This window comes from Mastomys coucha, unplaced genomic scaffold, assembly GCF_008632895.1.
Source record: "Mastomys coucha isolate ucsf_1 unplaced genomic scaffold, UCSF_Mcou_1 pScaffold3, whole genome shotgun sequence".
Taxonomy (NCBI): domain Eukaryota; kingdom Metazoa; phylum Chordata; class Mammalia; order Rodentia; family Muridae; genus Mastomys; species Mastomys coucha.
The window spans coordinates 48,753,911-48,764,469 of NW_022196909.1; the positions used below are offsets into that span (position 1 = coordinate 48,753,911).

The following is a 10,559-nucleotide window of genomic DNA, read 5'->3' on the forward strand; positions in this document are numbered from 1 at the left end:
CCAAGGTGACAAGAAGAAGCCATAGCCGGGTCTAGTACTAGATCTGGCCTCCCTGACTCTAACTCCTGCTCTCACTCACTGCTGCACACGCATTTGTTCCTTCACTGAAGAAATGACCCCATGGCCCCTATAGGCTCTGCTTAGGCGACCCATGATTAGCATGACGACCACTAAGGTCCCCCCCGAGAGCTGCGCTGTGGTAAAGACCACCTTGCCCTCCCCTCTTTTAGACAAAACATCTTCGTTTCTTTCCCCCAAAGGACAATATAAAGGGGGGTAGGCTTATTCTGGTTCACAGTTCAAGGCCATTGTGGGCCTCGAAGTCAAAGTGGCCAGCCTGAAGCATCAGGTCACATCACATGTGCAGTCGGGAAGCAAGGAGCAAATGCCCGTAATCAGCCCACTTCCCCACTTTATACAGCCCAGGATCCCCTGCCAAAGAAAGGCCCAACACAGTTAAGATGGGCTTCCACGTCAATTAACAAAGACAACCCCTCACAGACACGCGTAGAGGCTAGCCTTTGAGACAGGGTCTCTCCATAACCCTGCTGTCCTAGAGCTTACTGTGTAGAACTGCCCTTGAACTCACAGAGATCCTCCTGCCTCTGCCTCCTGAGTGCCAGGATTAAGGGTGTGTGTCACTACAACCTGCTAGTATATATACATAATATCTGCCAAGAACCACCCAGGCGCCTGGTGATTCTAACAATATTAGCCATCACACAGCCTCACGCAGACTGACCTTGAACTTGCTATGTGAGCAGGCTGGTTAGGACCTCCTTGTCCTTCTCTGTCTACTTCCTAAGTGTTAGGATCATGGGCACGTACCAGCCACCTCACCTAGTCTCCTGTTTTACAGGCCAGGACACCACAGAAAGACCCAGAGGCTTGCGTCTGCAAACCCAGACTTGGTCCACGTTTGCCTCTTCCTTTATTCTTCATCCTTCCCCACCTCTGCCTTCTAGGGAAGTCAAGCTCTCCTTTTTTATATTTTGTATACTTACTTTTTATACTTTGTATCTCTCAGCCTGCTGAGTCCTAATACTACCTTGACAGAAGAGGATGTCGGGAGAAAATACCCTATCTGGGGTTGAAGCGTGGACAACTAGTGCCCCACTCAAATGCTCCTCTTCCCAGTTGGCAGGAGTGGGAGACACTTAGCCAGGGAGACCTGGAGCAGGCCCACACATGCTGTCTCCAAATAGGAAGCCATGTCTATGAAGTTCATAGTTACGCATGGGTAGGGAGGGGGAGATGGGGAAAACCCGAGAAGTATTGCAGTGAAAAGGAAGCCAGGCAGCGAGGCACAGAAGCTGCTGGCGGGGGTGGGGGTCCTCCCTGCTTGAAGGGGGCTTCAGCCGTGTCTCACCCGGGTTCCTTCTTTACCTCAAATCTCTGGGGGCTAAAGCCCACTGGGCTGCTCAACCTATGCAATTCGGGCTCTGAATTAAGGGAATGCCGCTGGGCATGGGCGCACTCAGGAGCAGAGCTCTGAGAGTTCAGAGCTAGCCTGGTCTACTAGTGGATTCTAGACACCCAGAGTGACATAGTGCCACCCTAACTAAAAAACAAACAAACAAACAAACAAAAAACAAACAAAGGGCTGGAGAGATGGCACAGCAGTTAAGAGCACTGACTGCTCTTCCAGAGGTCCTGAGTTCAATTCCCTGCAACTACACAAGAGATGGTGGCTCACAACCATCTGTCTTGGGATCTAATGTGCTCTTCTGGTGCGTCTGAAGACAGCAACAGTGCACTCACTTAAAATAAATCTTTTTTAAAAGAAGGTGAGGAGGGGCCCAGGACGAATGCTGCAGAATGGGGCTGCATGGAGGGGTGAGAGAGCATCTTGACCTCTGTGGGACCATGGTGGCACTCTGCCAGATCTGCCATATGCATGGGGACCGTGGGTGGGCTGTAACTGACAGTACCAGGGAGGGGTCACACAAGAAAACCCAAGAGAGGCCATCCAGCCTGCAGCATCTTGAGGCCCTGCCACGACAGAATGTAAGGAGGTAGGGATGCTGGGGCAGGGTGCCATGGGCAGTGGGGAGGGGAGAGAGGTTATTTGTTTTGCTGAAGGCCTGTCCAGGCAACCCTAGACTTGTCTGAGACTCCAGACCAAGGTCACAACTGGTTCTCAAAGCCCCATTGCCCGTCATTTCTGACACCAGCAGCGGTGAGAATCTACCCTTCGAGTTTCGTGGCTTCACCCTCTCAGTGGCCTGACCGACTTTACCGTGGAGACTGCCCTGCCCATCCTGAAGGCTAGCTGGATCTGACTCTGACTCGGCCATTGGGTTTGTGCAGAGTAAGCTTTGGACTCCCCCCGCCCCCCATCCTCTCTTCACTAGTTCCCTTTTCTTCAGGTGTTTGCTTTTGGATCAGGTGGAACTAGCCCAGGCTAGCTTGGAATTCATCGTGTAGACCAGGCTGGTCCAGGCTAGCTTGGCATTCATCGTATAGACCAGGCTGGTTTCAGTGTGGCAATCCTTCCGGCTCTGCCAATCAGAGCCTGGGATTACAGGAATTTCTACAATGGCTGGCTCCTCCCTCTTCATTTGTATTTTTTTAAAGGATGTATTATATATATATATATACACATGAGTACACACTGTAGCTGTACAGATAGTTGTGAGCCTTCATGTACTTGTTAGAAATTAACTTTTAGGACCTTTGCTCACTTTGGTCAACCCCACTCGCTCCACTAAACTCCACTTGCTCAGTCCCAGCTGGCTCTGGCCCAAAGATTTATTTATTATTATAAATAAGTACACTGGAGCTGTCTTCAGATGCACCGGAAGAGGGCGTGGTTGCTGGGATTTGAACTCAGGACCTCTGGAAGAGCAGTCGGTGCTCTTACCCACTGAGCCATCTCTTCAGCCCTCATTTGTATTTTTGAAGAGGGGGAGGGAGTTACAGGAGCTAACCTGTGGTACCACCTTCCTGTTTACAACCCCAATTTCCTGAGTCTTAAGCTTTCTTTCCCAATTAAAAGTGTTTTATATTTGGTTTGTTGGGTTTTTTGTTGTTATTATTTTGGGGGGGTTGTTTTAATTTGTTTAAGATTTATTTATTTTTATGTATGTGAGCACACTGTAGCTGTCTTCAGACACTCCAGAAGAGGACATAAGATCGCATTACGGATGGTTGTGAGCCACCATGTGGTTGCTGGGAATGGAACTCAGAACCCTCGGAAGAGCAGTCAGTGCTCTTAACTGCTGAGTCATCTCTCCAGCCCTTGGTTGTTGTTTTTAAACGCAGGGTCTCACTACTATGTAGTAGTCTTGCCTGGCCTGGAACTCACTCTATAGACCAGGCTGCCCCCAAACTTACAGAGATCCACTTGCCTCTGCCTCCCAAGCACCGGAATTAAAGGTGTGCGTCCACACACCCAGCTTAATACTTTTAATTCTGTGTGTTTGGTTGTTTCTCCTGCACCAGTCAGTGTACCACATGTGTTCCTGGTGACTGCAGAGGTCAGAAAAGGGCATCCAATGCCCTGGCACTGGAGTTACTGATGTTGGTAAGCTACCGTGTGGATGCTAGGAGTCCAATGGGTCCTCTTCAGGAGAGGCCAGCGCTCTTAGCCGCTGAGCCATCTCTCAGCCCCCTCCCCCTGAGAGACACACACAGAGAACTGCAGGTTTCAAAGAAGAAATAAGCAAATTTGTTTAGGGAGGAGGTCGGGGAGGGGGGTCTTGTCCACCTCCCTGGCACTGGCAGGGTGGGCAGCTAGGGTCCATAGAAAAGGCAGTAGTGGGCACAGGTCCCGTGCTGTACAATAGAGACTGATTCAATATAGATACTTTGTATAAAAGCTGTCTGTCCTTGTTTGTCCTCTTGCTGTCTGGCTGGGGGCGCCCTGGGAGATGAAGCTGGCAGGCTGAGCTGGGACGCAGAGACACCCCGCGGTCCCCATCTTCCGGCTGTCCCCTTGTGACGTCGTCATTTTGGGTCCTTCGTGGGAGCATAGCAGAGCTCTAGCGGCCTGGACACCTTCCAGAACTTCTCGTTCACAAGCTCCAAGGTCAGTGAGCCGTTCAGCGTCTGGGGAGGTGGGGAGAGACGGTGGGGGGAGTTAGAAGAGGAAATGGACAAGAGGAAAAAGGGGGAAGGGTCTGAAAACCAGAGAGGGTGTGGCCCAACGGGAGCCCACAGGGAGCCCACAGAGCAGGAGCTCAGACATTGGTCCCCACCCTTCTCTCTGCTACCATCAGCAGATGCTCACCGTGAACGCTCCGCCCCCAGGAGCTATGTAGATGGTATACTGCTTTTCGCTGACACCTTCCAGGCTGGGCAAGGCAGGCTCCTCAGGACCTTCGCTTCCTCCGGCAAGCCCCCTCTCCCCACCACCCCCGTCAGGTCCGCCGGAGTCCGAGGCACCCCCGCCAGGCCCTCCAGGCTCTGCGGTCTCCTGCTGCTGCCTCCTCTCCAGGGCGATGCGCAGGGCCAAGTACTTGGAGAGGTGGTCCACTGTGGCGTTCCCAGTAGTCTTCACGTACCTGGTCGGGGGACAGGATAGTTCCCCTGAGGGCAGCTATCTCCAAAAGGTCTGGCTGGGGATTCGGGTACCCCAGGCTAGCCTCTACCTTGTCACTCAGGGACTCATGCACGCTTGACAAACACCCTACTGACTGAACTACACCCCCAGGCCTGAAACCCCCACCCCCACCCCCGTCTGACGCAGATGTCTCCGGGTGGTTTAGGAGCAAAAGGCGGGGCTCCTCACCTAGTCTGGCAGTACTCTCCTTTCTCCACAAGCAGGGGATGGGGCCGGAACACAAGCTCGATCTCTCCACCTGGCTCTGGAGGACTGGGAGCTCCGGGAGGGCTTGGGGGGCCTAGGGTCCCCCCTCCTAGGGTGCCGCCCCGGTCGCCAGAATCTTCAGAACCAGCACCGCCGCAAGCCCCACCAGCAGCACCACCCCCTGTCCCTACACTGCTGCCGCCCCCTGCACCCCCTACTCGGGGTCGCTTGGGAGCGGGGCCTGGAGCAGAGTCTGGGGCGGAGTCAGAGCTGACGTCCTCTCCGTCCCCTTCCCCCTCCCCAGGTTCTCCTTCCCCACCACTCATTGCGGCTGTCTGGTCAGATCCAGGCATCGGGCGCCTCACGCGCTGGGCCCTGTAGAAACAAACACTCCAGGTTACAAGGAACAGGATTCAAGCCCTTAAGTGTTAAACTTCAGAGGACCCCCGAGGCCGTGGAAGCCCTACTAAGTGACACTTCCTGTTTATCTGTATTTGATGGTTGAAGAGACAGGCTTAAAGAGGGCTGTCGAGGTTAACTTGCTTGAAAACAGACACTTGCCCTCAATCCCAATGTCAGCTGCATGGTGGATGAACACCTGGCAGCCCAAGCTCAGACTACGAGGCCCACACTCCAGACAAGACCCACGGGTAATATGTTCTCTGAGGCCCCACACCTGTGCATGGCCTGCATCCGAAGCCCCTCCTCGATACTGGAGCTCAGCGCCTGCTGGTTGTGCAGGCGGCTGAGGCGGATGAGCACCCGGTCCTGATGGGCCTCATATTCCTCCCGGCTAGGATAGATTTTGGAGATCAGAGCGTCGAAGTTGGGGTCCGGCCGCAGGGACCGCTTGGATACCAGCTTTTTCCGGCAGGTAGGGCACTCCTTGTTCCTGGGGTGGAAGGAAGAAGCTCTGTAGGGTCAGCTCCCATCATGGATGCCCAGGTTGACCCGCCTGGCCCCATGGCAGACATGTCCCTCCTGTTACCCGCTCCTCAGGGCAGTGACGATGCAGTCCGAGCAGAACCTGTGCAGGCACTCCTTGGTGGTCATTGTGTTCTTCAGCATGTCCAGACAGATGGGACACATGAGCTCCGAATGCAGTGACCGAGGCGAAACCGCAATCTCTGTACCATCCATGATGGCTTCCTGGGTCATCAGCAGGCAGCAGTGGCGGGAGAGGGAAAGGGAACTTTAGAGGCAAGCTTTGAGAAAGGTAAGAACCTGGACAACCACATTGACCAAACTGATGGGGGAGACCAATGACTTGGAAATTACCAGGACAGAAGGGGTGAGGGCCCATTTACAAGGAGTTTTGAAACAGAAGGACCAGAGGTTTGTGGAGAGGACTACGGCTGGGGAAGGCACAGATTTATGGATTGGAGGATATTTATGCAACAGACTTCTTTATTTTTTGTTTTCTGTTTTCAAGACAGGGTCTCCATAGGCATGTAGTCCTGGCAGGCCTCTAACCAGACTGACCTCCCTGCTTCAGGAGTGCCGGGGTTAAAGGATCCGGCCATCCATCAGATCCGGCCTCAACAGGCTTTCTTAAAACTCTAAAGAGCAAGACTCCCTAAGACTCCAAGCTCAGGGTGCCTGTTAAGACAGACTCCGACGTCGTCCCAGCGCACGTGAGTCGGAATACTGGAGAGGGAATCCTAGTTAAGCTCGCAGGATGAATATATGTGTACACTGACACGTGGCTGTTGAGACGAGCCAGGGACGGCAAGTTCTGGCGCCTGTTTACCGTGCTTGAATTAAGACACTAATATCTGCTGTACCTCTCTGTCGTGGCCGCTTTGAGGGGTTAAATCGGATCGAACGAGGTAAGTGTAGTTAGTAGTGCTTTGAGAAGATCAAAGGTGAAGCAAAGACAGAGTCCGGCACCGAAGAGTGTGTGGTGGGGGAGGGGGAGGGTTGGCGGGAGGGAGGAAGCCGGAGCTGGAAGCTCCCTGTCACCTGCGGGGTCCGGTGCAGCTCATAGAGACTCAGTTCCCACGTTTTGCTGGCATTCTGTGCATTCGCCGGCGTCGTCATGGTGACGGGGCACGGACCCCCCCTCCAAGCGGGGCTCGACGGAGTCTGCGGAGGGGTTTGGGGGGAGGGAGACGCTGTCGGGGCCGCCCCTCTGCAGACCCCGCCCCCTGACCCTGGGCGCGCACCCCGCGGCCCCTCACCCGGCTCCGGCCTTCGCGCTGCCCTGCTGAGGGCCTCTCCCCGGGGACCCCGGGGCTCCGCCGCCCAGGTCCGCTCAGTCCGCAGCTGCCACTCACGCCGCAACCCTTGCTACCGCCGCCGCCGCCATGGCTCGGGCGCTGGGGCACGACGTCACTTCCGCCCTCCCTGTCTCCCCACCCAGCGACGGAGACGTCACCGCCCTCACGCGCCACGCGCGCCGTGGAACCGGGTTCCCCCTCCCCCGCGGGGCGCGCGCTGAGCCGGCCCGGTGCGAGTGGAGAACCCGAGGGCAGAGATCCCCTCCGTGGCGCCGATTCCGGGCTTCTCCCAAGCCGGGGCCTGGGAAACCCGGAAAGGCAGCCGCAGCTGCACCTCCGCGGCTGGGCGCGCGCCCTGAGCGCCTAGGGCTGCGGCGGAGTCCCGGGTGTCCGGGTACCGTCCCGCGCTCCGCCCGGCCTCTCCCCCCTCGAGGTTTGGGGGCGGCGGCTCGGGACGTCCAGACGCAACTCTCGGCCGGAGCCAGAGACTCGAGAATTGCGTTTGGACAATCAGGAGCCGCGGCCCGGGACGGGGAGAGAAGCGCACCGGAGGCTCCGGGGATGGAGACGCCGCGCCGAAGCGGGGACACCAGATGGGGCGGGCCCCTGAGGGGGGGGGGTGATCGGGGAAGACACGAGTGAATGTCTGGCGTGGGAAAGTAGGCAGAGCCACTCCGGAACTCGGAGTGAAGGAAGCGGACGAGGAAGAGAGAGAAGGGGAAGGGAGCAGGGCCATACCGGTTGAGAGCCGGTTCAGAGTCGGGAATAAGGGGCACGGAGGAAGAGACCGTGATGGGTGCTCGTCCCTCCCGCCAGCCTGCGCAGCGGCTGCTAGGGGGTGGCCTATCTCTGGGACAAGTTAGCAGTGGGTCCCCTCGCCCCCCAACCCAGTTATCCCCTACTTCCCTGTTCTCTCCTTCAGTCCGTGGCCAGTCCTTATGTGGGCACCGGAGTCGATTAGCAAGGACCCCCTCCCCTTCCTCCTCCTCCTCTTCCCAGCCCCCTCCCTTCTGCTCTCCTCCAGCCCCTTTCATCGGCTAGTCCATTCCCCTAATCCTGGCCCCCTCCCCTAATCCCCCCCATCCGACCCCAGGCCGGCTGCAGCTATTGTAAGGTGGAGAGAAGGGAGGGGAAAAGAGAAAGGAGGAGTGGGGGAGGGCCACCTGTTCCAAGACCCCCTTCCAAGGCCAGACTGGACACCAGGATGGGGCCAAGAACAAATCACCCTTGGGGGCCATAAGGAACTCGGGGAATGGGGTGGGGGGGCAAATGACTGGTGCTGCAGAACCAATGAAAGGGGGTGGGGACAGACTCCCCTCCCTCCGAAAAGACCCAGAGTGTCACGCATACACAGTGACATACACTCTTTCCTCTCACACCCGGCGGCGGGGGTTGCCCTGGGAGACCAGGCAGTGAAAGGGAACAATCCTTCGGAAAGGGGAGAGAGGGGGAGGTGGGGAAGGGTCTGAGGGCTTGGACACAAGAAGAACCGGAGGTGGCAGGGAAGAGGATTTGGAATTTATTAGGGTCACAAGCACCCCTGCCTTCCATATTCAGCATGCCTGAGCCACACACTGCCATCTCTTTTGTAGCCTGGGAACTTAGCGTCCTCATCAGCAGGAGGCCAGGCAGTGGTGGGGGGAGTGAGTAGAGTCCGGCTTCCATCAGGCAGTTACATGAAAAGACCTCCTGAGAGGGGCAGAAGCATCGGGACAGGTGCGTGGGTGGGAATGTAGGCACCCACTTCTGTCCCTGATCTAAAGAAGGGGGTCTCTGTCCTTCGGGCTGCAGGGTCCCCGTCACTTTCTCATACAACCTGGGTTCTGTTTTCCTGTCCCCCTCCCCATGAAGGCCTCATACCACTGACTTCCACGGAGGCCCCCGTGATGTATCCACTGTCTTCAGATGCCAAGAACGCAACCACATCTGCCACATCTATGGGGATGGTGGGGGAAGGGCCATCTCACTTCCATAGATCCAGACTGGCTATCCCCTCTACCTCCCCTCCCTCCCCCGCAAAAAAGTCCTAAACCTACACCAATCATTAATCCCTGTGCGACCTTTTCAAAACTACTACAGATTTAAGCCCCCTCAGCCCCTTCTCCCAATCCATGCTCACCCTCAGGGTCCCCCATGTGTCCCAACGGAATCATTGCAGTTACCTGTAAGGAAACGCTCACGTGGGTAGAAGTTTCTTTTATGGACTTTTTCCCCCCTTATTTTTTCATCCCTCATCATGTACATGTCTGAAATACTGTTTGCACTGTGCCCAGCAATCTCCCTCAGAGACCTCCTCTGACAGACTGCCCTCCACCCACAGCCTACCTTGTCCTTCACTTTATCTGGCATTTGCTGGGTCATGGGCGTTACAATGAACCCTGGGAGGACTGAGTTACATCGGATTCCATGTCTGTGAGAGGAAGAATGGATGCTGATCCCGGGAAGGACACTGACCCTCCCCTTGCCAAGGTCCCCACGGTATCCCCAGCCTGACCCACCGTCCAAGCTCTCGGGCTACAGTCTGGGTGAGTCCAATCACTCCTGCTTTGGAGGACGCATAATTTGTTTGTCCGATATTCCCCACCTACAGTGAGTCAGAGACCCAGGGTGAGTCAGGAGTCGTCCACAGGGAAGCCGCTTCCCAGCGCCCACGTGGCTAAGTCGGCCTGGCCCGACGCATCCTGACCTTTCCAACAATGCTACTAATGTTGATGATGGAGCCACGACCTCCACTCGACACCAAAGCCTGGGCTGCAGCCTGAGTGACTAGGAAGGTGCCCTGGCACGAGAGGGTAACAAGGCTGGCAAGATCAGCTGGAGTGGCAGCCTTCCTCCAAGCACTTCCCCGGGCTGGGGGCGGGCACAAGTCCCAGGTTTAGAGATCACCACCTTGAGGTTGACAGCTATGACTCGGTCCCAGTCTTCTTCCGACATGTGGAGCAGAAACTCATCGCGTGTGATGCCCGCACAGGACACAACGACAGATGGCGGGCGAGAAAAGCAGGCCTATGGGAGGGAGGGGGAGGCTAACACCCAAGCCCACAAAGGGCCTAGCGGAGGGGTGTGCGGCGCAGCACGGCACGGCACAGCGCCCGGTTCACCTGCACTTGCTCCAGCAGGCGTCTGGCCGCGGGGCCCTGAGACACGTCCGCCTGGAAGGCGGCGTGCTTCCCGCGCGGCGCGCCCTCCTCGCTCCCCGGGCTTCCCAGCAGCCGCACCGTGTCCTGGGCCGCGGCCTCGTCCAGGTCGCAGGCGGCCACGGCGGCGCCCTCTGCCGCTAGGCGTATGCTGATCGCACGGCCGATGCCGCTACCCGCACCTGAGATGGGAAGTCCGCGGTAGCGGGAGAAGACGGGCCGGGGTCAGAGGTCACGGGGCGCAAAGTGACTGAAACTCGGGGCAACGGGGCCAGGGACTTCAAGGGTGGCTCTCGCTGACATGGCCCGGGCACCCCAACCCACCCGGAGAGGGAACCCCTGAACCTGTGACCAGGGCCAGCGCGGAGCGGAGCCGGAGCTGAGACGCCATGGCGGCTGTGGGTGGGCGTGTCCCAAGCCCGGGCCAATCCGAGCACGCCAGGGGCGTGGCTA

At 57.1% G+C, this 10,559-nt stretch overlaps 2 protein-coding genes and 2 long non-coding RNA genes across 6 annotated transcripts in view; 2 read left to right on the forward strand and 2 right to left on the reverse strand.

Moving 5' to 3' along the window:
• The window catches only part of LOC116075122, a 19,423-nt gene extending 19,037 nt beyond the window's left edge, over nt 1-386 (forward strand). Inside the window, exon 2 of the long non-coding RNA XR_004112427.1 lies at nt 6-386. This is a non-coding gene — a long non-coding RNA (uncharacterized LOC116075122). The remainder of the gene's footprint in view (nt 1-5) is intronic.
• A 3,261-nt stretch (nt 387-3,647) lies between these two features.
• Ring1 (ring finger protein 1) lies at nt 3,648-7,093 on the reverse strand. Its single transcript, XM_031346531.1, has 7 exons — nt 6,931-7,093; nt 6,713-6,835; nt 5,739-5,899; nt 5,427-5,642; nt 4,733-5,125; nt 4,232-4,505; nt 3,648-4,050 (listed from the first exon to the last, which is right to left on the reverse strand). Exons 2-7 carry the CDS (start codon nt 6,788-6,790, stop codon nt 3,949-3,951), a joined length of 1,224 nt encoding a protein of 407 aa, XP_031202391.1. The 5' UTR covers nt 6,791-6,835; nt 6,931-7,093; the 3' UTR covers nt 3,648-3,948.
• Nucleotides 5,416-6,575, forward strand: LOC116074259. The gene is made up of 3 exons (XR_004112156.1): nt 5,416-5,624; nt 5,750-5,966; nt 6,183-6,575. It is a non-coding gene; the product is annotated as an uncharacterized LOC116074259 (long non-coding RNA).
• A 1,372-nt stretch (nt 7,094-8,465) lies between the features above and the next one.
• On the reverse strand, nt 8,466-10,509 carry Hsd17b8 (hydroxysteroid 17-beta dehydrogenase 8). 3 transcript variants are annotated; one of them, XM_031346533.1, is made up of 9 exons: nt 10,452-10,509; nt 10,071-10,288; nt 9,859-9,975; nt 9,656-9,748; nt 9,468-9,553; nt 9,295-9,379; nt 9,089-9,131; nt 8,830-8,904; nt 8,466-8,658 (listed from the first exon to the last, which is right to left on the reverse strand). In XM_031346533.1, exons 1-9 carry the CDS (start codon nt 10,495-10,497, stop codon nt 8,642-8,644), a joined length of 780 nt encoding a protein of 259 aa, XP_031202393.1. In that variant the 5' UTR covers nt 10,498-10,509; the 3' UTR covers nt 8,466-8,641. The 3 variants fall into 3 exon arrangements, with proteins under 3 accessions (XP_031202393.1, XP_031202394.1, XP_031202392.1); XM_031346534.1 differs by lacking the exon at nt 8,466-8,658 and having other exon boundaries at nt 8,694-8,904; nt 10,188-10,288; XM_031346532.1 differs by lacking the exon at nt 8,466-8,658 and having other exon boundaries at nt 8,702-8,904.
• Between the last annotated feature and the right edge of the window lie 50 nt (nt 10,510-10,559).

Coding starts and splice junctions, on each gene's coding strand:
- Ring1 (XM_031346531.1), bottom strand. CDS start 6,790: ATGACGACGCCGGCGAATGCACAGAATGCCAGCAAAACGTGGGAACTG. Junction 5,900..6,712: donor AGCTGCACCGGACCCCGCAG/GTGACAGGGAGC, acceptor CTGATGACCCAG/GAAGCCATCATGGATGGTAC. Junction 5,126..5,426: donor CGGATGCAGGCCATGCACAG/GTGTGGGGCCTC, acceptor TTGTTTCTACAG/GGCCCAGCGCGTGAGGCGCC.
- Hsd17b8 (XM_031346532.1), bottom strand. CDS start 10,497: ATGGCGTCTCAGCTCCGGCTCCGCTCCGCGCTGGCCCTGGTCACAG. Junction 9,976..10,070: donor GCCTGCTGGAGCAAGTGCAG/GTGAACCGGGCG, acceptor TCCCTCCCATAG/GCCTGCTTTTCTCGCCCGCC. Junction 9,380..9,467: donor GTAGCCCGAGAGCTTGGACG/GTGGGTCAGGCT, acceptor TTCCTCTCACAG/ACATGGAATCCGATGTAACT.